The sequence below is a fragment of the Bos mutus genome, chromosome 12, assembly GCF_027580195.1.
Source record: "Bos mutus isolate GX-2022 chromosome 12, NWIPB_WYAK_1.1, whole genome shotgun sequence".
In the NCBI taxonomy this organism is placed as follows: Eukaryota; Metazoa; Chordata; class Mammalia; order Artiodactyla; family Bovidae; genus Bos; species Bos mutus.
In genome coordinates, this window is record NC_091628.1 from 72073126 (window position 1) to 72097766 (window position 24641).

General features: G+C 54.0%; 1 protein-coding gene across 2 annotated transcripts in view; it reads left to right on the forward strand.

Moving 5' to 3' along the window:
- Window positions 1-519: 519 nt before the first annotated feature.
- Window positions 520-24641, forward strand: part of RAB20 (RAB20, member RAS oncogene family) — a 33172-nt gene continuing 9050 nt past the window's right edge. Inside the window, exon 1 of one of the 2 annotated variants that reach the window (XM_070380743.1) lies at window positions 520-2283. In XM_070380743.1, the coding sequence (XP_070236844.1) occupies window positions 1590-2283 (694 nt within the window). In that variant the 5' untranslated portion in view covers window positions 520-1589. Of the gene's footprint in view, window positions 2284-2451; window positions 2867-24641 lie in introns of those variants that run through there. The other variant, XM_005904641.3, reaches the window with a different exon arrangement.

Consider the following 24641-nt stretch of genomic DNA (forward strand, 5'->3'; position numbering starts at 1 on the left):
TAACTTCTTCCTCAGTCATGCTTCCCAAAGAGGAAAGAGGCAGCTGGCAGTCTTTAAGGCATTTTTTTTTTTAAGGAGTGGTTGAAATTTGATATGGAGACATTCTCCTGGTTAAATTTAGTTTTTCAGAGTGCTGGACAAATTTTTGAACAAACTTTCTGAGTGAATTCTATGTTCCAGGTAGAATTCTATATGTTGTGTGTGTGTGTGTGTGTGTGTGCTTAGTCATGTCTGACTCTTTGAGATCCCGTGGACTGTAGCCCACCAGGCTCCTCTGTCCATGGGATTCTCACTGGAGCAGGTTGCCATTTCCTCTTCCAGGGGAGCTTTCCAACCCAGAGATTGAACCCTGGTCTCCTGGGTCTCCTGCATTGGCAGGCAGATTCCTTTCCCACTGTGCCACTGGAACCATCCCTGCTCCTCAAAACCGGCTCAAAATACATCAGTGTTTCAAATGGAGACAGCATTTAGCAAACCAACACATTTATTTAAACACACACTGACTGAGTGGGGACTGCCTTCCAGTTGTAGGTACTGGGAAGATGCCAGAGAAAGGAAACAAAAGACCCAGCCTCCACCTGGAAGGATGGGACGGGGCTCAGGTGGGAGGGAGTTCAAGAGGGAGGGGGTATATGTACACGTACGACTGATTTAGCAACTGCACAGAGGCTGATTCGCCTGTTGTGCAGGAGAAACCAACAGGACACTGTAAAGCAGTTATCCTCCAATTAAAAATAAAAAAACCCACCTTCAGGGACTCCTGACCCCATGTCTATTGGATGAGGGAGCTGCCTGGAAAGGTGCGGTGAGCTGGTAGGATGCAGAATTAGCTCCCTGTCCTAGGGAAACATACACCACCAGAGGACCTGGGTGTGGAGCCCAGCTGGCAGTGATGTCTGCCTGGAACCCCTCGTGGCCTCACCAGGATGGTGAAGTCACCCACTGTGCCCTGACCCTAAGCTTTCTTGAGCAGCTACTAGCTGCGCGATCCTCTTCATGCCACAGAGTGGTGAACAAAATGGACACAAAAAGCCCTTCCCTCCTGCAGCTTACTTCCCAGAGAGGGAGACTGCATAGAAGGTCAGCAGTACACCCTTATTCAGTTCAATGCAGTTGCTCAGTTGTGTCCGACTCTCTGCGACCCCATGGACTGCAGCACGCCGGGTTTCCCTGTCCGTCACCAACTCCCAGACTTTGCTCAAACTCATGTCCATTGAGTCGGGGATGCCATCCAACCGTGTCATCCTCTGTCATCCCCTTCTCCTCCTGCCTTCCATCTTTCCCAGCATCAGGGTCATTTCCAATGAGTCAGTTCTTCGCGTCAGGTGGCCAGAGTATTGGAATTTCAGCTTCAGCATCAATCCTTCCAATGAGTATTCAGGACTGATTTCCTTTAGGATGGACTGGTTGGATCTCCCTGCAGTCCAAGGGACTCTCAAGAGTCTTCTCCAACACAACAGTTCAAAAGTACCAATTCTTCGGTGCTCAGCTTTCTTTATTGTCCAACTCTCACATCCATACATGACCACTGGAGAAACCACAGCTTTATTAGGGAGCGGTAGAAAGTAAGCAGTTAGGGCCACGGAGGGATGGAGGGCGGGAGAGGGACTCCAGAAATCGGGGGTTGGGGCTCGCAGTGGGCAGTGACCAAGGGCAGAGTTCGGGCTTGCGGGGCAGAAGCCGGGCAAGGCCGGTGCTCCTCGGGTGAGACGCCCTCACACCCCGCCTCCCGTCCGCATTTCCGCGCCCCCGCCCCTCCTTCTTCAGAGAACCCGGACGGCGGGGCCTCAGCAAACACCGCCCCCGGTGTTCACACTGGAGCACCGCCGGCGTCTCCAGTAAAGACCCGATCAGCACAACTGCCAAAGTCAGACGTCCACTCCGAAGTCAAGTGGCGACGGCGGTCCTCGTCTCGCTCTGATCTACAACAGCACAACCCACTTCTCGCCAAAGTGAGCGAAAACGACATCCGCCAGGGCCCCGGCAGACAGGCGGAGGACCGGTCCTCGCGGACGGTCACGGCCACACCTGCGCCTGCGGAGGAGGAAGCCAGGTGCTGGGGCCGGAGCCCGCCCCGCGCCGGGACGCCTGGGTCAGCAGCCGGGCCGCGCCCCTGCGCTGTGTCCACCCCGGGACTCGGCTCTGCGTCCGCCAGCCTTCCCACCTGGCGCCCCCACCTGCCCCGCCCCCCCCAACCTGCCCGGGTCTTCCGAGTGCCGCCCGCTGGGGGAACGAGCGCGGGGCCGGCCAGAAGACAGGTCCACCCCGCCTGGCGGGCGGCAGGTGAGTGCCCTGGGGGTCGGGGAGAGGGCGGGGCCAGCCCGGGGCGTGGGCCGTCAGGGGCGGGGCCAGCCCGGGGCGGGGCGGGGCCAGCCCGGGGCGTGGGCGGCATGGGGGGCGTGGTCAGCCCGGGAGTGGGCGGTCGGGGGCGGGGCCGACCGCCCTGGATCCCGGACTGGCCGCCGCCGGCGGGACACCTAGGCGGGCGTCGGGCTGGGTCCCAGCTCCGGCCCAGCGCCTAGCCGCGCTTTCTCTCCCGCGTTCCCAGGCGTCCGGAAGGGAGGGTTCCCGAGAGGCTGCCTCTCTGTCAGTCCCGGGTCAGAGTAGCTTCGGGGCGTCCGGCGGATCCAGCCGCGCACCGGGCGCACGGGCCAGGAGGGCGTGGGGGAGCGGAGAGGTGTCCCCTGGGGGAAGATGAGGAAGCCCGACGGGAAGATCGTGCTTTTGGGGGACATGAACGTGGGCAAGACGTCGCTGCTCCAGAGGTACATGGAGCGGCGCTTCCCGGACACGGTCAGCACGGTGGGCGGCGCCTTCTACCTGAAGCAGTGGCGCTCCTACAACATCTCCATCTGGGACACTGCAGGTGAGGGCGGGGGCTTCTAGCTGGAGAGAAGCGTCCCTCAGGGCAGGGGTCCCCTAGGGCAGGGTCTCCTGGAGCAGGGGCCCCCAGGCCAGGCGTCTGCTGCCCCACGCTGGGTCCCTCCCTTGCTCTGCAGGTAACCCCGTCGTCTGTATCAGGCCCCTCCTCACGGTGTGTGGCCACCCTTGGCCCCTCTTTGTTCCTACTTGACTCCTCTGCTGGTTGGAAAGCTGAGGATTCAGCGACTGGGTACATCTTAGCAACAAACCAGGAAAGCACCCTGGGCCCCAAAGAGAGGACCGCTGGTGCCTGCTTATGGAGCGCCCAGCCCAGCCAGCTGCTGGTAACCGGAGGCACTGAAGCCCTCCCACCAACAGGGTCTCAGTCGCTGTCCACAGCCACCTTGAGGGGTGAGCAGAGCTAGTATAAACTGCCTCTCCTGACAGAAGAGAAAACAGAGGCCCTGAACCTCCCCTGAGGGCTTAGGTGGGAAGCAGAGCTCAGGTCCCCTCCCTCAGTGCCAGACGTGTCTGTATTTTCCACTTATCGTCGCCATCGTCAGGGCTCATGCATGTTTTGGGGCTTTGAAGTGATTTTCTGCAGAAGCATTTTGAAGATAGCCATTTGATTAAATTCCAGGAGATAGTGGAAGACAGAGGAGCCTGGTGTGCTGCAGTCTATTGGGTCACAAAGAGTCGGAGATGACTTAGCGACTGAACAACAATTATTTTAAGTATGTGTAGTATATTTGTGGTTTTTCAAAAGTAGAATACATCAGCGGATCTTGACTCAACCTTTCAGTTTGTTAACTCTGTGTAGTTACACTGACATGAGTGTTACAATAGAATGTATTTTCTTCCCCATGAAAAAGAATAAGATCCCACAATAAGTAAGCTGTAAATTAGTATGATGCGTTTTCAATGGGCTTGACTTTTTAAAGCCTGAAACTTCAAGGTCTGACTTTTTAAATATCTGCACTTTAAAAAGTGACATTTACGCTGGAAGTTCCTGTGCAGAATTTAAAAGTTGCCAACTTGGGTGCACCAGTCTGCTGAATAAGCAAGAATATAACTCATCCTCTATTTAAAACTGAATTAATGATGGCTGCTTTCCAACGTCTGCCCCTCCTCCCTCCCTCTTGCTTTCTCTTGGCTGTCTTTTTTGTTGTTAGAGTTGTTAACATCTTGACTAATTTGTTTGCAAACATGCTGTGAAACGCAGCGTCTCCCATCTCCCGGGTACAAGTGCACCTCCCTTGCTCTTTCTCTGCCTCCAGGCTGCAGAGTGAAGTTCCTCTGAGATCCTTTCCTTAGCTGACTCTCCAGCATTAAGCATTTGGTAGCAATGGAACCAGAGCTCTAGAAATCAGACCAAGTTAGCATAACTTGTCTGTGTGTTCTGCATGAGGCTGGTCCTGAGGCCCGTTTGGTTGGTTGACTGGACCTCACTGCTGCCTTGGTTTACACAAGGCTAGTTCAGGATCAGTGCTGGGGGACCCAAACCCAGAACCCAGCTGCGGCTGCCATTAGAAGCTTTTACCACATGCGCGGTGTTTCTGGAACAGGAGCTGACTGTTTGGTGTCAGAACAGGCATCTTGGCATTCAAGGTTTGAAGAAGTAATGTCGATCAGCCACTTTCTTCTTTGGTGCTGAGGACATGTTGCAGCCAGAATCTTTACTGTCAGAGGATTTTGTAATAAGGCTGATGAAATGTCCTTGGTGTCTGGTTGGGCTCCCGGGGGCAGCGACTCATTTCCTGGCTGCCTGGGAAACCCGCCTTCTTCCCGGAACCCCAAGTGTGACCTCAGCTGGGCCCCCGGGACAGTGGAATGCCGAGATCTGTGGGCACATTTCTGATCTCCTATATACACGTGTTCAGGGCACCCGGGGCTAGGAGTCAGCGGTCACACAGGCCACCTCTGTGCCTGTGGGGTTAGGGAGACTTCGAGGGAGAAGGCATGTATGACTTTTTGCCTTTTAGGTAATCCTTGTTGGAGATGCAAAAGTGTAACTTCTAGGAAAGCCCCTCTTTTTCCTCCTTTTGCCTTGCCTTTAAAGTTTCTTTCGACCCCACCCTGTCTTCTAAGTTGCTTTCATTTTAATTTGTGTAACTGAAGCAGAAGGGTGAGGACCGGCTGGAGGACACCTGGTTTTATCACCATTCTCAGTCACACGGGGTGGGCGGGTGCTGAATAATGAAACTGATAGGGAGGTGTCAGAGTTCCTGTTCCACCTTGGCATGTCCTTCCGACAGCAGTGCCTGCTGGCATCCCGAGGCTGCCAGCAGAGGGGTGTGTGGGGCAGAGCGGGGAAAGGAGGTTTGCTGGGTGGCTATCAGTTGGCACGGGGCTCCTCTGGAGGGAGTGGCACTGTGGAGATGGGGCTGGAGCTGGTGGAGATCACGCAGGACCAGGCTTTGTCCAGGGTCGGCACTCCATGGGCTCCAATTCCAGCAGAGGGGAGAGGCAGACAAGGAAATGCATATCGTGTCACATTGCATCACTGTTCCGGAGAAAATGTGGCAGGACGATGGGAAACTGAGCAGTGAGCCCGGGCAGACCCCGCCAGACGCCTGCCAGAGCCCAGGGCAGACCCTCCTCCAAAGTCCAGGCTGAGCCCACCAGAGCCCAAGCAGATGCCCGCCAGAGCCCAGGGCTGACCCCCCACCAGAGCCCAGGGCAGACCCCTCACCAGAGCCCAGGCTGACCCTGCCAGAGCCCAAGCAGATGCCCACCAGAGCCCAGGGCTGACCTCCCACCAGAGCCCAGGGCAGATCCTCCACCAGACACCAGGGCTGACTCCACCAGAGCCCAGGCTGACCCTGTCAGAGCCCAAGCAGACCCCGTCAGACCCCAAGCAGACCCTGTCAGACCCCAGAGCAGATCCCGGGACTGTGCTCCCTCATTTAGCTCTCCTTCCTCCTTCCCCAGGCCTTGGGGTGGGTGGTAGCTGACTCCTGTTTGAATGCACCTGAAGAGCTTTCCTGACCCAAATCTGCTTTGCTCCAGCTCCTAGTGACACACCCCGGTTTCCACCCGGGAGTCCCTGCAGTGCCCTGACATCCAGGGCCTGCCTGTCATCTGTTCATGCAGACGGGGCTTGAGCGGCTTTTCTCTTCCGCGTTCCTGACTTCCTTCTGAGCCCTGGCCAAGTTGTTAACATCTGTATTTCTAACAGTCCGTTCAAAGGTAGGCTTCCCAGGTGGCTCTAGTGGTAAAGAACCTATCTGCCAGTGCAGGAGACGTAGGAGACTTGGTTCAGTCCCTGGGTGGGGAAGATCTCCTGGAGCAGGAAATGGCAACCCACTCCAGTGTTCTTGCCTGAAGAATCTCATGACAGGGGAGCCGGGTGGGCTACAGTCCATGGGGTCGCCAAGAGTCGGACACAACCGAAACGACTGAGCACGTGTTCAAGGCGATCTAGGCCCTTCCCACCGCGTTCCCGAGTTCGCCCAGGCTCCGCGATTGCCCAGTTCCAAAGCCACTTCCACATTCATTGCAGCGGCGTCCGACTCCCAGGATCGCTTTTGGTTTCCTGCGGCTGTTGTAGTAAATGACCACAGACTTAGTGGCTTAGAAGAGCAGGTGCGTCCCGGATGGGTCTCACTGGTTAGAATCCAGGTGTCAGGAGGTCTGTTCCTCTCCAAGCCTCCAGGAAGGACTGTCTTCCCTGCCTTCCTGCCCCCGGGGCCCGCCTGCACCCACGGCTTCCTCCTCCTCTGTCTTCTAGCTGGCATGTCTGGTGGGGCCCTTCTCTCCTCACGGCCCTCGAACCCTGACTGTCATGCCCCTTCCTGTATCTGAAGGACCCTGTGATTACCCTGGGCACTTCCTGGTCATCCAGGACGTCTCCTCATTTAGGGTCGGCCAGTTGGCCGTATGGATTTCTGTGTTTAATACGGCGTGTTCACAGGCTCCAGGCCTGAAGACGTCTTGGTGGGGCGGGGGGGTGGGGGGGTGGGCTGCTGACCATACGTGTGATTGCGGGGCTGTGTCACCTCTCCCCGCGTTTTCCTCCTCTGTCAAAGGGGGGCAGCTGTAGTTGTTGCTGGAAATCTACCCGCTAATAATGGGTCGTGTGCTCTGAGCAGTACTGGGAAGGAGGAAGCTTTGTGTTTTGCTAAATAAGCGTCTCCCAGCCCTGGGTACTCACAACCTCCATGGCCACCAGCAAGCCTGTCACAGCGGGGCACGAGAGGCTCGGGTGGGTCACCAAGAAATGATTCTGCAGGAAGCGGAAAGCTCCAGGAAGGGGGGCTCCGGAGCAGTTGGGTTAAGTCTTTCTCTTGAACAGCCTAAGGGTACCCCGGGAGAGGATGCTGGAGTTCTGACATATGAAGTCGTGGTGCCTGGAGGAGGGGATGTCCTTGCTCGCACCGTGAACTTAGTGAGGAGGTCTGGGCTCCTGGGGAGGACCAGGGCCTCGGTCCTGTGAAGGGCCGTGTTGTCCTGGGGGGCCCGTGTGGGCGGCCCCGGGAGGCACACGAGAGCGGATGCCAGGTGATGTGGACAGTCCATCCGAGGACTACAAGCCCCTCTCTAGGCAGCTGCTCCTGGATCAGGGAGTTGGGGGACGCTGTGTGGGAAGAGGGCATCGTTCAGGCTGTGGACCCTGGAGATGCGCTCTTTTTGATGGGGGCGGCAGAGCTGCGGATCCCCAATGCCTTGGCCCAGCCTGCGAGGCCTGCGTGTTTAACCTCGAGAGGCTGGCACAGAAGTGGGTAGACAGCCTGTGCAAACTGCGCGTGCAGCCAGCGGCGGAGGGCTCTGCTTTTAGCTGCCCCTCTTGGTTGATGAGTGCGGCTGCTGAGTGGTTTTGAGGTCCTGATCCTGACAAGCAGGATGGGTGTGACAGGGATGGATGACCCCTCCTTTCTGCCGATCGGGGGTGCTCACCTGGGCCTCACTGCCACCCTACTTTGTGTAATGGGCACCCCTCCCCCCTCCCGCCCCAGCATTTTACAGCAGTAGAGCTCAGTGGCTGCGGCAGAGACCGTACAGCGCCGGAAAACTCAAGTGTTCAGTCTGGCCCTTTGCAGAAATAGTTTGCTGACTCCTGGTTTAGGTCCCATGAAAAGGAGAATACTTTTCTAAAAGTCTTTTCTGTAGCTGTTCTCTTGGCAAAACTCGGTTAGCCTTTGCCCTGCTTCATTTTGTTCTCTAAGGTCCGTCTAGTCAAGGCTATGGTTTTTCCAGTGGTCATGTATGGATGTGAGAGTTGGACTATACAGAAAGCTGAGCGCCTAAGAATTGATGCTTTTGAACTGTGGTGTTGGAGAAGACTCTCGATAGTCCCTTGGACTGCAAGGAGATCCAACCAGTCCATCCTAAAGGAGATCAGTCCTGGGTGTTCATTGGAAGGACTGATGCTGAAGCTGAAACTCCAATACTTTGGCCACCTGACGCGGAGAGCTGACTCATTTGAAAAGACCCTGATGCTGGGAAAGATTGCGGGCAGGAGGAGAAGGGGACGACAGAGGATGAGATGGTTGGATGGCATCACTGACTCAATGGACATGAGTTTGAGCAAGTTCCAGGAGATGGTGAAGGACAGAGAACCCTGGTGTGCTGCAGTCCATGGGGTCACAAAGAATCGGACATGACTGAGCAACTGAACTGAACTTTCTGTAGTTGTAGAAACTCCCCAAAGAGTTTAGCATTTAGGAAAGAGTTCAGGAACTGAGGAGACCCCTGATTCAGTTAAACTGGACAAGCAGCTCTCAGATTTCCCTTGGGGGTCCACCTGAAGCTGTACTGGGTGAGGGTGGGGCCTGGGTTTAAGATCAGGATGGGCTCCTACTGGGAGAAAGTTCTTGGAAATAAATCTTAGTTTAGATTTGGGATCTGGAAATTAAGGCTGCAAAGCCAGTGTTGTAGGTGGTCCACACATTTGTGGGTGGTCCATGTCTGTGTGCATGGTCTCTGTCTTTGTGAGTGGGTCAGCATCCTTGTAGGTGGTCCACACTTTGTGGGTGGTCCACGTCTTTGTGGGTGGCCCACATCTTTATAGATGGTCCACATCCTTGTGGGTGGTCCACGTCTTAGTGGGTGGCCCACATCTTTGTAGATGGTCCACATCCTTGTGGGTGGTCCCCGTCTTTGTGGGTGGTCCACACATTTGTGGGTGGCCCACATCTTTATAGATGGTCCACATCTTTGTGGGTGGTCCACGTCTTAGTGGGTGGCCCACATCTTTGTAGATGGTCCACATCCTTGTGGGTGGTCCACGTCTTTGTGGGTGGTCCACACATTTGTGGGTGGCCCACATCTTTATAGATGGTCCACATCCATGTGGGTGGTCCATGTCTGTGTGGGTGGTCCACACATTTGTGGGTGGCCCACATCTTTATAGATGGTCCACATCTTTGTGGGTGGTCCACGTCTTAGTGGGTGGCCCACATCTTTGTAGATGGTCCACATCCTTGTGGGTGGTCCACGTCTTTGTGGGTGGTCCACACATTTGTGGGTGGCCCACATCTTTATAGATGGTCCACATCCTTGTGGGTGGTCCACACATTTGTGGGTGGTCCACACATTTGTGGGTGGCCCACATCTTTATAGATGGTCCACATCCTTGTGGGTGGTCCACGTCTTTGTGGGTGGTCCACACATTTGTGGGTGGCCCACATCTTTATAGATAGTCCACATCCATGTGGGTGGTCCATGTCTGTGTGGGTGGTCCATGTCTTTGTGAGTGGGTCAGCATCCTTGTGGGCGGTCCATACTTTATGGATGGCCCACGTCTTTGTGGGTGTTCCACGTCTTTGTGGGTGGCTCACATCTTTGTAGGTTGGTCACATCTTTAGTACCACTGAAGACTCTGAATGGCACCCTCTGGGGTTAAGGCATCATTTGCAGAATTCCTCTGCTTTCTTGAGAAAGTCAGTGGCCTGAATATGAATGTGGGTATTAAGATAGGTGGAAGAAAATCAGCAGCCTGGGCTCAGCGGGGTGGACAAAGCGCCATTGTACTGAGAGATCTCAGAGGACAAAGGCTGCCTGTGTGCAGCTGCACGTGCTGGCAGGTCAGCCCGGAGGCCGCCTGGAGGAGGCGCCAGGAACTCTCGGGGTGGGTGGGGAGAGGTATTTAAGGCTTGCGGGTACGCTTGAATTCTGGAGACTTGAACTAACTGAGGTCCACCGCATTCGTGAGCTAACACCTGAATCGCATTTAATGTCTCTGGACAATAACTCTGTGCTTCGTTATCTTTAAGTTTGTGGGAAAAATAGAAACTATGATCCCTAATGGAACTTGCCCTTCGCGTTTCATTGAGACTTCACAGAACTTCCCTCTTTGCAAAAAGGAAATTTCACACACATGTACACACATGTACACACGTGTTTTTATTCTTGGAACGAGGCTTCATCACGCGTATGATTTGATGACAGACCCTCGTGCTCCTTCCTCCTCCTCCTCCTCCTCCTGTTTTGGAGAGGGGTCCTCAGAGCCGGCCCAGGTGCCCTGTTCAGAACTCACCGCAGACGCCCGTCTTTGCTCCGCTCCCCCCTTTGCCGCGGCACCGCCTTCTCTGGGATCGTCCCCGCTCCTGACGACGTCCAGCTTGAACTGTGTCCCGTCTTTCAGCGCCACGTGCCTCACGCAGCCGTCGTGGATGGTGGAGCGGACTTCTTTGTCCAGACCGTGCCGCCACGTGACCTCATCTCCCTAACTGTGTTTTGCTTTCTATCTGATGGCAGAGCGGTCAGTGTTGCCTGTTCTGAAATGAGAGAAAGCAGAATGGACGTGCACAGAGCCGCCGGGACCTGTGGGCACCCAACCTGACATTGCCTCGCTAGGGGCGGGGAAGGAGAGGAGAAGCGGGGCTGGGGCTGACAAAGGACCAGCAGGAATAATGCCCGAAAACTTTCCAAACCCGGTAGCTCACATAAACCTGCAGATTCCAGAAGCTGAGAGAATCACAAACAGGGAAAACCCAAAGAGACCCGGGCAAGGCTCGCTATAATGAAACTCCGAAAACCAAAAGGCAAGAAAAACATCTTTTGTTTTTTCCAGCCGCTCCGTGTGGCATGTGGGATCTGATCAGATCCACGCAGCCTGCAGTAGGGGTGTGGAGTCTTACCACTGGGCTACCAGGGAAGTCCCAAGGAAAATATCCTGAAAGCAGCAAGTGGGGGAAAGAAAAGGTTATAATGACAGCCGATAGCTGACTCATCAGAAGTCAAGGTGGCCAGAAGGAAGTGGCGTGGTACTTTCCAAGTGCTGAAAACAAGGATGAAGACTTTTTTATTTTTAATTTTAGTTTTTATTTATCTGCTTTTGGCTGCGCTTGGCTCTTCGTTGCGGTGTGTGGGCTTCCTCTAGTTGGGGCGAGTGAGGGCTACCCTCTCGTTGTGGCTCTTGGGCTTCTCGTTGTGGTGGCTTTTGCGGCGGAGCGCGGGCTCTAGGGTGTGTCGGGTGGGGTGCGGCTGTAGTTGTGGAGTGTGGGTTCAGCAGCTGTGGCGCACGGGCTTAGTTGCTCCTTGGCGTATGGAATCTCCCTGGACCAGGGATCGAACCTGTGTCCCCTGCATTGGCAGGCAGATTCTTTATCCTCTACGCCACCAGGGGCCTCTGATGAAGACTGTTGACCTACGATTTTTGTTCGTCTTCACAAAAAGTGACTCTGGAAACAGGTGCCGTACGTTGACTCAGACTTTTCCACCTGTTCTGTTCTTTAATGACAGTATGATGCTATTTAGTATACAATTGCATGTTGAATAAGCTATCTAGGTAAACCTGGGAGGTTTTTTTTTTCTCCACATGAAATGTAAAAGCTTTCGGCTTTGTAGCTTAAAAATTGGGAACAACTTTTGCCTATATAGTAGTTTTTGCTTTTTGGTAGATTGTCTTTTAGGGTTTATTGAAAGTTCACACATAGGCGGTAAGATTCACCTTGGTCTTTCAGTGCCTGGTTAGGAGTTTTGACACAGCTGTGTACCAACAAGCACAACCAAGATACAAGCCGTCTGCATCTTTTTACAAAAGATCCCTGGTCCTTCGGAGTCAGCCCTCTACTCACCACAGCCCCCAGCCCCTGTCTGTTTTCTGTCCTCAGCGTGGTCTCCAGGGCTCATATGGGATGGAGAGTTTTGAGCCTGGTTCCTTCTGCTTAATGCGTTTAAGCTTCACCTGTGTTGTTGTCTGTGTTCAATCCTGTTAATCGCTGAGTAAAGTTCCACCGTGGGCTTCCCTGGCAGCTCTGGTGCCTGCAATGCAGGAGACTCAGGAGATGTGGGTTTGATCCCTGGATCAGGAAGAGCTCCTGGAGAAGGAAATGGCAACCCACTCCAGTATTCCTGCCTGGAATATCCCATGGACAGAGGAGCCTGGTGGGCTACGGTCCATGCGCTCACAAAGAGTCAGACACAACTAAGCAATTAAACCACCACCACCAAAGTCCCATCGTGTGGATGGACTGTCCACACCTGAGCCATTAAACCGCCACCGCCATGTGGACGTGCCATCCATCAGCTGAGTGACTAAACCGCCACCACCAAAGCTCCGTCGTGTGGACGTGCCGTCCATCAGCTGAAGGGTGTTTGGGTTGTGTTCAGTTTTTCGTGATTATGAATAAAGCCGCTATAAACACTGAGTAGAGGTTTTTGTGGGAACGTGAATTTTCACCTCTCGGGTCAGCCAGCTAGGAGTAGGACTCTTGGGCTTTCCAGTCAGTGTATGTTGAATACCAACCTGACACAGCCCCATCAGTTAAAGAATCAGTTTTTTTGATTTCCACGTGTTGAGAGACTCACGTTTCCACGCACAGACTTGGGGAATATTCTGGGGAGAGAACTCAGTCATTTAGCTCTTGGACACTTTTCTGAAGGAAATGATCTGTTTCTTGTTTTCCTTAGCTGACTTTGTGCAGGCGTGTGGTTAGTTCTGCAATGGAAACTTCGTTGCTTTCTCTGCCAGGGTCACAGCAGTGTTGCTGGAATGGCAGGTGCTTGGAGAGAGGCACCGGGAATAAGACCCATACTGTAAGGTTCTAATCTTGGTTGTCTCTTGGCCATAAAACAGACACATTTAGCGGCCCTCTCTGTCTCGGGCGCAGAGCCCTTTAGAAGGAAGGCCACTCGCGGAGCCTGGTGCCAGCTGCCGTGCCCGCTTACCCCCTTGTTCCCTCTGACAGATCATTTCCAACCAGCCTTCAAAACCAGCTCTTCTCTGAGACCTACCTTCCTGCTCAGCCCGAGCGAACCCACACCCACACACTTACTCGAGTGTTTCTATTCCAAGAGAAGGCCTGCTGAGTGTGTATCTCCTGCAGAGCATTTCTAAACGCTGGGCGACTTGTTCTGTGGCCTGAGAGGAAGTGGGCGTGAGCCGGGGCTTCTCTCAACGCTGGCCTGGCCTCCGCGGGCCGGTCTCGCGCCTCTGACATGGCTCAGCTCGCCCACTGCTCAGTTTCCCATCCTTTGGGCTCACATGGGCTTGGAGCTTAGCTTTGACCTGACAGCGTTTGCGCGTGGCAAAAATGAGGCCAGCGGGACCGTGGCTGGAGCACCTCCGCTCTGGAAAGGCTTCACACCTGAGTACACCTGGCACGCTGGGCGCCGCCTCGCGGGGGCACGGAGTCTGCTATGATCCTGTCAACGAGAGCAGGCCAAAGATTTGCCTTTTCAGCTTCTTCCTCTTTCAGATGAAGAGACAAGACCCCGAAAGTTATTTGTCCAACGTCGGAGCAGAAGAGGGGCCAGAGCCGGGGTCTCACGACGCCGTAACCAAAGTCTCTGCACCGTTAGCGCCTTGTTTCACGCTGCTGTGCCCTCCATCATGGATGCTTCCTTCATCTTTAGGGGCGTCTGTGCTCTGACCTCCTCCCCTGCTGCAGTGCGCTCAGAAATCAGGGTGGTGTCCCAAGGAGAGCTGGCTTGGGAAGTGTTTTCTCCGGGCGTCCGGGTTGCTGGCTCACGGCCCTGTCCTCCCTGGCCCCCCACCAGTGTGAGTAGCAGGGGTGCCCTCGGCTTCTCCTGCGCCAGGCACCACGCGGAGTGCTGCTGGGGCCTCGTCTCTCATTTCCTACAGCGGCGTTGTGCGGTTGGTATTTTCACCACTGCCTCTTCCAGACCAGGAGGCTCAGGGCCAGGTGGCGCGGGGCGCTGGGGGCCTGGATTTGAGCTCGGCGCCTCATCATGTGTAGTGGGCTCCTTTCCACCTGTCTGGGTACCACGTGGGTGCCCTCCACATGCAGAACGCTTTTCCCGCCTGCTCCCCGGGGGATGCTGCCCACAGAGACCCGGGTGAGGGGCAGCCTGGCTCCCGCACGCCTGGGCAGCACCCAGACAGAGCAGGACAGGTGGGACCCAGCCCTGCGCCCCTCGCCCTGATGGCCTGCTGCATGTGGGCTGGGCCCGTCCCTGACTGACCACTGATTGGCGTTTACATTACTTTAGAAAAACAATTACTGATTTATCTGTGGCTGTGCTGGGTCTTCATTGCTGTGTGGGCTCTTCCCTAGTTGCGTGGGGGCCACTCTGTAGATGTGGCGCTCGGGCTGCTCACTGTGGGGGCTTCTCCTGTTATAGAGCCCGGGCCCGAGGTGCTCAGTCTGCAGTACTTGCAGCACGCGGGCTCAGTAGCGCTGGTGCTCAGGCTTGGTTGCCCCGAGGCGGGTGGGGTCCTCCTGACCCAGGGATCGAACTGGTGTCCCCTGCATCGGCAGGCGGATTCTTAACCGCTGAAACACTGGGCACGTCCTCTGTTAACGACTTTTGATTGCTGTGGCCTGCATTAGAAGTTTCGATTTCCAGTTTATAATTTCTCACCTGCTTTTGGAAAGAGGGTGCGGGGCTGGGACCTTGCTTTTTTTCCCCTCGGTTCCAGACACGCATTCAGTTCCTGTTGTTGAAGGGCCACTTGTATTTCCACGCATGCCCACACCCAGGCGTCCAAGGCCCCGTGTCTTGGAGCAGAGGCCTGGCTGAGGGGAGTGGGCTGAGCCAGGCCTGTGGCATGAGGGTGTCCGCGCTGCGTCCGGGGAAGGTGACGGCTGCGCAAGGGGACCCAGAGCCCACGGTCTTCCAGGGCGTTGCTTGAAAAGAATACGTTCTGTGGGTTTTTCTGGTTGGAGGAACAAAAGAGCCTTTCTTTCTGAGATGCTCGCACATCTGTCTGTAAAAGTAGTGTTTCCGCAGGGAGTGGCCTTTGGGAGGGTGAGGGCTGCGGGCAGGGGCGGGCAGGGTGGGCAGCCTCCCGGGCCCAGGTCTCCCTGGTCCCCCCCGACCTGCGGGCCCTAGGTCTCCTCCGTCCCCCGACCTAGCAGCAGCTGTGTTTGTCCTCTGGTAAGAGCTGCAGTCGCTGCTTGTCACCCACATTATGAGACTTCACCAGAGACCTTGGAAGCTCCTGCCTGTGTCCAGGCTGCTTTGAAGAACTCCCCGGAGTGGCTGGGCTGGGCGCATCTTCAAGGACTCCTTGGTTCCGAGTCTCCCTTATGGCCTTGCTTTCCTCACTCAAACAGGTGGACTTGTTCCTGGGACGTGAGAACACAGGGGAGGTGCTGTAAGTTTGTGTTTTCCTCTATTTCTAAAAATCAGAGGTGCCTTTATTACACGTTGTGGCCAAATGCACAGTGACCGAATGTTAAATTGCTAGAATCTTATCAAAAATCCTCAGCCACGAGAATTTCCAGATAGGGCATTTTCTTGAAAGACTAAGATTAGATAGTAATGAAATCTAGCTCTTGAAGGTGGTTTTGTGTGATGCTGAACTAGTGTATCAAATAATACTCCAGGTTAGAATTATGGTTCTGCCTTAAATTGAAAACTTTTAAAGCAGTATTTATTGGCTCAAAGAATGCAGTGTTCAGAACACTAATTGGAAAAGATACACGTACCCCAGCGTTCACAGCAGTACTGTTTACAGCATGACAGCCAAGATTCGGAGACAGCCTAAGTGTCCGTCAACAGATGACGGATGAGTGGATAAAGAAGGGGTGGTGTCCACCCCACCATGGGATGCTGCTCAGCCATAAAGAATGAAATAATGCTATCTGCAACAACATCAGTGGATTTGGAAGGTGTTATGCTAAGTGAAATGTCAGACAAAGATGGTACTGTATGATGTCACTTACATGTGGAATCTAAAGCGATAACAGGCCAGTGAATCTGACAGCAAGGAAGCAGGCTCACAGAGAACAAACTGGCTTTACCAGCGGGGAGAGGGTGATCGTTTGCATCTCGTCGAGAAGCTCTTTTGTTCGGAGTCACAGCTGAGGTGCTGACCTGGATTTGAAAGTGAATGTTCAGGTGTGGAGAGTAAACTGCATGGTGCGTTGGTAACACCGTCGGCAGAGATGGGTAAACGCACGGCTCTTCAGGGATCTTGCACGAAATGAGCCGTGGTCCTTACAACTTACCCGAGACGCGGCTCCAGCACCGATTTTAGCCAGATGGCAGCTGCTGCTTTGGAAGCACCGAACGCCAGGGCTGACCTCGACCCTGTGTGTGCTGTAACTCTGGGGCCCCTCCCCAGGACCAGGAGGCAGTGAGGTGGGCTTCGCTGGTGGGGTTCTGAGCCGGGCGAAGTGATCAGCGTTTATGCGCTCGGTCAGCAAGCCAGCCCTGTGGTCTGAAATGCGCTCACACAGACGGAGCAGCTGTCGGCTGTCTCCACCTGCCCTGGAGACAGCGGGGCCGAGCCCGCCCTTCCCTGAGCTCAGGTGCGGTCCCTGAAGACCGGGAGGGCGGGCTGCCGGGGATGCTCTGTGGCCGGCTGGCCCCGCGGCCCCGTTGGTGGCAGAGTGGGTTTCTGAGGAGCCCGAGTCCTGCAGAGGCTGGGCCTTAGGCTCTGAGGGCGTGTCCTGCCCCGTTGGTGGCCGCGAGTTGCTGTGTCCTTGGCTTTATCTAATCTCGCTGTGCCCCTTCTTACCTGCCTTTGCCTTCTCTCTGGGGGCATTTCATCGTCCTCCTTGACTGACTCTCAGCTTCTGGGCTCAGCCACCTCCAAGGAGCCCTGGGAGGCACCTCAGCCACCGTCTCAGCAAAGTGGCCTTAGGTCCCTCCTGCCCCCTCCTGATCCCTCCTGGCCCCTCCTGGCACCTTCTGATTCCTCCTGACCCCTCCTGATCCCTCCTGTCCCCTCCTGATCCCTCCTGGCCCCTCCTGATCCCTTCAGGTCCCTCCTGGCCCCTCCCGATCCCTCCTGCCCCCTCCTGATCCCTCTTGGCCCCTCCTGATCCCTTCTGTCCCCTCCTGATCCCTCCTGGCCCCTCCTGATCCCTTCAGGTCCCTCCTGACCCCTCCTGTCCCCTCCTGATCCCTCCTGGCCCCTCCTGATCCCTTCAGGTCCCTTCTGTCCCCTCCTGATCCCTCCGGGCCCCTCCTGATCCCTTCAGGTCCCTCCTGATCCCTCCGGGCCCCTCCTGACCCCTTCCTATCCCTCCTGATCCCTCCTGGCCCCTCCTGGCACCTCCTGATTCCTCCTGACCCCTCCTGATCCCTCCTGTCCCCTCCTGATCCCTCCTGTCCCCTCCTGATCCCTCCTGGCCCCTCCTGATCCCTTCAGGTCCCTCCTGGCCCCTCCTGATCCCTTCTGTCCCCTCCTGATCCCTCCGGGCCCCTCCTGACCCCTCCTGATCCCTCCTGGTCCCTTCAGGTCCCTCCTGGCCCCTCCTGATCCCTTCTGTCCCCTCCTGATCCCTCCGGGCCCCTCCTGACCCCTTCCTATCCCTCCTGGCCCCTCCTGGTCCCTTCTGGCTTCAGGTCTGATGGGCAACGGGGTGAGCACAGTCTGGACCCCTCCTCTCACCGGTTCTGTCCACACTCTTTTCGAGCACCTGCTGCGAACTGCACACTGTGCTGAGCCCCGGGGACCACGGTGAGGAAGGCAGATGGCCTCTCGTCCTGGAGTGAACTTGGGTCAAGTTGCTGGCGACAGGCCCAGCCTGGGTGGCTGGTGCTCTAAAGGAAAGGTGTGGGGACATCCCTGGGGACATCACTGGGGACTTGAGGCAGATTTGAGGGGATGAGTAGTCACTTTCCTTGTGAGAAGCAGTTTGTCTGTGTCTGCACAAGACTTGACCACCCCTGTGCTGTTCCCTGCGTGTTCCTGTTCTCCGCCTCCCTCCCCCGAGGTCCCCGCCTCTGGGCCCCCGATCACCTGTGCCCTCTTGACCCTTGAGGTGCTTAGGTCATTGGTCTGGCTCCCTCAGTAAGTGAGATAACCGAGGCCTTGAACATGTCTTTATTTTTGTATCTGTTGGGAAAGTCGTGATTTTGCCCTTTCTTGAAAACTGTCTTTTAACATGCGTCGCGTGGAGCTGTTTGGAAAATGCTCAACCAAATCTCATTCCTGTTCGAGCAGAATTCAGAGTCCCCTCCTCCACGTTAGACGTTTGTCGTCAGACGTTTCCTTACCTGGCAGGTGTTCATGCCACTGTCGGGGTTACTGGCTGCTTGCTTCCCCGGGCGTTCTCGAGCAGCTGTGTGCTCTGGCCTGTGCTTTGAGATCTGTAGAGCTGTGCCACTAATTGTGGGGGTGGGATGAGGTGCCTGCGTGTGCATGCAGCTATATGTGTACATGTGTGCATGTGTATGCACGTATGTTGTACAAGTGTATGTGCACGAGTGTGCAGGTAGACATGTACCTACATGTTGTGCATGCGTGTATATGAGCGTACAGGCAGACACACACGTGTGTGCACGCATGCAGGTATACATGCGCATGTGTGTTGTACACGTGCATGTGTGTGTGAGTGTGCAGGTAGGTAAACATGTGCGTGCATGCATGTAGACACATACACGTGTGCATATATGTTGTACACACATGTGCATATATGTTGTACACACATGTGCATGTGTGTGTATGAGTGCACAGGTAGGCATACATGTGTGTGTGCATGCAGGTATACGTACGTGTGTGTGTGCGTGTATGTTGTACACATGCACGAGTGTGCAGGTAGGTAAGCGTGTACATGTGCATGTGTGTGCAGCCAGGTATGCAATGTGTGTCCGCATGTGCAAGTGTGTGTTACATGTGTGCACACACAGTGTGTGCACACGTCTAGCTTGCCACTCTGCCCAGCGCCCGCAGCGACCCCTCAGCCAGGGTTGGCTCTGAGCCTTCCGAGGGGCACCGGCTGGCTGGGTTAGAGGAACATGACTCTGCCGACTCCAGGAACCAGGGACTGGGGGGTGGTTCTTCCTGTCTTACTGGCTGCCGGTCCTGAGAAAGGGCAAGTCAGCGTGAACGGAGGCCGTTTCTAACACTTGGAGTTCCTGCCGAGACTGCAGCTCTTTGGCGGGCTCCTGCTTCAGGGCAGCCTCGAGCGCTGTGGCGCTCCCCTGGGCTCCGTTGAGCTCGTTTCACGCAGCCCGGGCTGTGGGAGGACGTTGCGCTCCCACTTCTCAGAGCCCGTGGACCTCTTGCTCCCTTGGTCGGCACCTTTTCTGCAGCAGCTGTAAAAGCTCATTCCGAACGTCACTAATTCCCAGTCTGATGAACAGCCTGGCCGCTCGAGTGAGACCTGCAGCTGCGCCCTGAGACCAGGGAGGGTGAGCTGCAGACGCTCGGGGTTTAGAGTCACCCCGCTCCTCTAGGGAGGCCGGGGCTGGGGGTGCGGCCACAGAATCCCGGCCGCCCAGACCTTCCTGGCCAGAAGCTGCCTCTCAGCAGGTCGCCTGCGAGTCGGGTCCAGGTCAGGAGCCTGGGCCTGCTCGGCCACGGGCAGGTGACTGTGGGCGTCCAGGGCAAGGGTCCGGCTGCTGGAGCCTCCTGGCGCTGTTTGCTCATGCAGTCATGTTATCTACCTATCATCTTCCCACCGAGCATCACCTATCCGTCATCTTTCTATTTTCTTATCTGTCCTCTGTCTGCCAGTTTTAACCATGTGGAATTTTTTGTGATGAAATACACGTAAAATTTAGCAGTTCACTCATTTTTGTGTACAGCGTGGTGGCATTACGCTCGTTATCATTCTTGGTGCCAATCACCACTACTATCTCCAGAACTTCCTCATCTTCCGACTGAAGCTCAGTCCCCATTAAACACAAACCTGACCCCCTGCCCTCCACCCCCCAGTGACTACTTTTTTGCTTTTTATCTCTGTGAATTTGACTCTTGAGGGAATTATTTAAAATTTCTACTTTTATGTATAACATAATTTTGTTATATTTAAATATGACAAACTAAGTTCAAGCAAAATACTTTTTGGTCAATGGCATTAAAAAAAAATTTAAACAGAATACTTTGATAGGATTGATTTGAAAGAGTTTTTGTTCTGTTAATGGATGCAGTTATATCCGGATACCTGCTCACCCCCAGAAGGCATTTCTGGTTTTACAATCAGTCTGTGGACAATGTACTTTCTAGGGAATTGTATTAGGACACACCCAGTCTGTCGAGCAGGAGATAACTACACTTGGTAAACATGTGTAGAATCCTTTGTTTCCTTCGATTGTTCAGAAAAGGCTTAATATCCTCCCCGTGGGTTAGAATTACCATGCTCCCCCCTTATCCTCTGGAGATGCATTCCAAGACCTGCAGTGGGTGCCTGAAACTGCACGTGGAACCAAGCTCTGTATATGTGATGTTTTTCCTACACCATCCATACGTTTGATGAAGTTTAATTTATAAATTAGGAACCATGAGAGATTAACAACAATAACTAATAATAAAATATCATAGTTATAACAATACCCTATAATAAACAAAACAGCACACGATTCAAAAGTTGCAAATTGTTTATTTCTGAAATTTTCTGTTTAATATTTCTGGGCCGTGGTTGACCAAGTGTCATCTGAAACCTCGGGAAGTGAAACCTCAGGTAAGGGAGGTGATTGTTTCAGGAAAACATTTGTTGTGTGCTGTGTATTTCTCAGAAGACTGTATATTATGGAGAGGAAGACAAAACGCAGATTCTTTGAGAAATACCTAGGATATCTACTGGGTGGGTACCCCAGATCAGAAGCCATTTTGGATAACTTGATATTTTGAGAAAACCCTTTATAGAGTTAAAGTGCTTTCTTAACATCGTATTTGCAGTTCAGTCTTGTCTTTGAAGCAAGTTAAAACTTGCTTCAAAAAATCTGAAATGCTTTTAGTTTCCTGCTTTAATAAGTAGAGGATTTCACAAATAATTGACTTTTTCTTTGATAATCTCGTTTTAAAAGTTAATTCTCCTAGGACAACAGAGTATCTGTTGAAGGTAAAGGAGGTTGGGATTTAATGTCCTCATCTGTGAGACTTTTTGTTTCTTAAAGTTAACTCTGTTACATAACTGTATTTTCTTTGGATTTGCCATTTTTCTTAATACTAGACTGCTAAACAACGTCCCTTTATTTGAATTGTTTGGTCTTGTTATTGAATTATTTTTAGTAAATCTATGTCTGAAAAGAATGAAGTAATTTGAGAATTCCAGTTTTAATTGTTTGACCTTGAGAATTATTTCATAAAGCCCAATCAGTGAATCATAGGTGAGGGATTAACTTATGAGCAGGTAATTCTTTGGGTGGTTTGTACATCATATGTATTCTTGCTTTTTGTTCAGGCTTCAGATGGCCAAACAGAAATGACAGGAATGACACAGATGCTGATTTGGGTACATGTCATTGTGTGTATTGAAATGTGGAAATAAATGCATTTTCCTGTCTCCCATGTGTTGGCATTTCTTGAGTTGGAAATCATTTGGGGTTTGGGTTCTTTTATTTATAGAAGGGAAAAGAAACCCTCATCTTACAGGCATGGGTTAGGATGACTGTGGTTAGTTGCCGACTGATCCGGGAGTGAAGTCCCACAAAACTGGTTTTCGTTCTGATGCTGGTGTCAGCCTGCGGGCCTCCCAGACTCCCAGAGGGCTCACCTCTTCTGTGTCATGAAGCAGGGCTCTGTTTGGGATGCCTTTTGGTGGTCACAGACGGTTAAAAACAAAGGACCTGTAAATGCAAGCAAACTCAGTTGGATCATTGGATTTAAAACAGTTTATCTTTAAAACGCTGTCTAGGCACCGCCTTGGCTGGGGTCATTCATTAATCGGGGCCGAGGTTTTAACTCTTCCTTCTGGCAGGAGAGAACCCTTTCTAATATCGTGGGGTAGGACTTTATCTTCTTCCTTTTCAGCTGCTCTGCCTTCACCGCCAGCTGGTGACTGTTGGCTCGGGATCTTTCCCTGCACGGAATCTTCCCAAGGTTTCCGCAGGTGGTGACGTGGAACGGCCGTGGGGCCAGGGCTCAGCCAGGGAAGGGCCTGGTCCCTGGACTACCCCACCGGGTTGGTGAGGCCAGGCTGAAATCCCATGAAGCCGGAAGAATGTGGGTTTCTGCCTTCAGAGCACAGTCGCTTCAGGGCATCCGTACCCTGTGGGGGCCGTTTCCACCGCGACAACTCAGGCTTTCCCCGTGGGTGCTTATCTTGCCTTTAGGGTTTCCTCAGTTTCTGATAACAGAGTGGTTACTCTTACTTCATTACTTCTTCTAGACTTTGAGATTGCCGTTCTTCAGTCGCTGAGTTGTGTCCGTGTCTCTGTGACCCCATGGACTGCAGCACGCCAGGCTCCTCTGTCCTTCACTGTCTCCCAGAGTTTGCGCAAATTCATGTCCATTGGGTCGGTGATGCCATTCAACCATCTCATCCTGTGTCTCCCCCTTTTCCTGCCTTCAATCTTTCCCAGCATGAGTCTTTTCCAATGAGTCAGTTCTTCACATCACGTGGCTAAAGTATTGGAGTTTCAGCTTCAGCATCAGTCCTTCCAATGAACACCCAGGACTGATTTCCTTTAGGATGGACTGGTTGGATCTCCTTGCAGTCCAAGGGACTATCGAGAGTCTTCTCCAACACCACAGTTCGAAAGCATCAATTCTTCTGTGTTCAGCTTTCTTTATAGTTCAACTCTCACATCCATACATGACCACTGGAAAATCCATAGCTTTGACTAGACAGAGCTTTGTCAGCAAAGTGATGTCTCTGTGATTTAACACGCTGTCTAGGTTGGTCATAGGCTTCCTTCCAGGGAGCAGGCGAGCCCAGTCTCGTCCTGCTGACCCAGCTTGGAGAAGGACTTGATCTGGCAGTTCAGCCTTGTGCTCAGGATCTGGCCCCTAGATCTGGTGCCTGGGGTTCAGGACCGCCTCTGCCTGTGTGCCCCCAGGCCTTGTCTCCTCTGTCAGGGCTTCCATCAGGCCTGGAGGTGGGAGTGTGGCCACAGTCCCCCTGGGGGATGGGAGGGGCGAAGTGGCCGTGAGTGTGACGAGCGTGGATGCTGTGAGCACTGCAGATGTGTGAACTCTGGGGAAAGCTATTCACACGCGCACTCGCTGTGAGAGCCAAACTCGCTCCTGCTTCTGCTCTGCCTGCTTGACGAGGTGACGCTTGCTCGAGGGGACGCTGGTCACTCTGAAGCTCACCTGCCCATTTGTGACAGCCTCCTCTCTTAAGACACAGCCCACGAGCTGCTGCTCGTCTGGATAATTTGTTAGTTTTCTTTGACATCTTCCTCACCTCTTCCTTATAGAATTTCTCAAAAAGGACAGTGTGCCGGACGTGGGTGGTGGTTTCTTCTTGTGCAAGGCAGCCTGGGGGTTGAAGGTCATTCGTTTGAGCGGCACAGGGTCAAGCTGGAGTCAGTGAGGCGGCTTTGGGCATTTCTGCCCCTGTGACCGAGCTCTGCGCACTCATCACGGCCTGTTTTCAGGAAGTGAGCAGAGTTGCCGACTCAGGCTCAGAAGGCGACACGTGACTCTTCATCTTCCCTGAGGCTGGGTGTTGAGTTCCCTGTTACCTCGATGTCCTTGCCAGTTTCTGCTCCGGAGGGTTCACTGAAGTTCACGAGCGTGTAGCTTGTGAGAGGAGCAGAAGTGGTGGGGGGTGGGACAGAAGGTTCTCGTGGCCGCCACGAGGATACTGTCGTTCAATTCATGACTTTCGGCATCTGTGAATTGGGAGGCCGTCGGCCTGCAGCCTGATTCACACCTTCATGGAGTGAGAGTCGATTCACACCTTCGTGGAGTGAGCATTTCCTGTCGTGATCGAACCCCACGTGCCGGTGGCGGCTTAAAGGAACAGAAACGCGCTGTCTCATGGGCCTGGAGGCTGGACGTCTGGAATCGGGTGGGCAGGGCCTGCTCTGTCTGAAGGCTCCCCCACCCCCAGCTTCAGGCGGGCGCTGGGGCTCCCGGCTGCTGGACGCATCGTCTTTGCGTCGTCACGCCTGAGTGTGTATTCCACTTGTTGTGTGTGCGTGCGCGCGTTAGGTGCTCTGACTCGTGTGTGTGTGTCAGCCTCTCACTTGTGTCCGACTCGTGTGTATGTGTGTGTGTGTTAGCTGCTCACGACTCGTGTGTGTGTGTGTTAGTCGCTCAGTTGTGTCTGAGTCTCTCCGACCGCATGGGCTGCAGCCTGCCAGGCTCCCCTGTCCATGGGATTCTCCAGGCAAGCATCCCGGAGCGGGTTGCCGTGCCCTCCTCACTTCCTCTTCTTGCCGGGACACCGCTCATACTGGATTAGGTTCCAGCCGAACGACTGTATCTCGACCTGATTACACCTGCGGCGTCCAGATGAGGTTCCAGTCACAGGATCCGGGGTGAGGGCCTCCACTTTAGGGCCCACCACTCAACCCCCTGCCGACGGAGACGAGACTTTCGAAACCGCGTCTCTTATAGGACAAAACCCAAGAATAAAAGAGGAAAAGGGAGGTGATAGCTTAAAACCCAGGAAAAGCCTGACACGAATCCCTGCTTCATTCCTCGCCTCCCTGTGCAGGGCCTGCCCCCTGCCCAGTAAAGCGCGTGCCCCTTGTCCGCTGTGGAAACCCGTCCTTCCCATGCTTGTCATTTGGCTGTT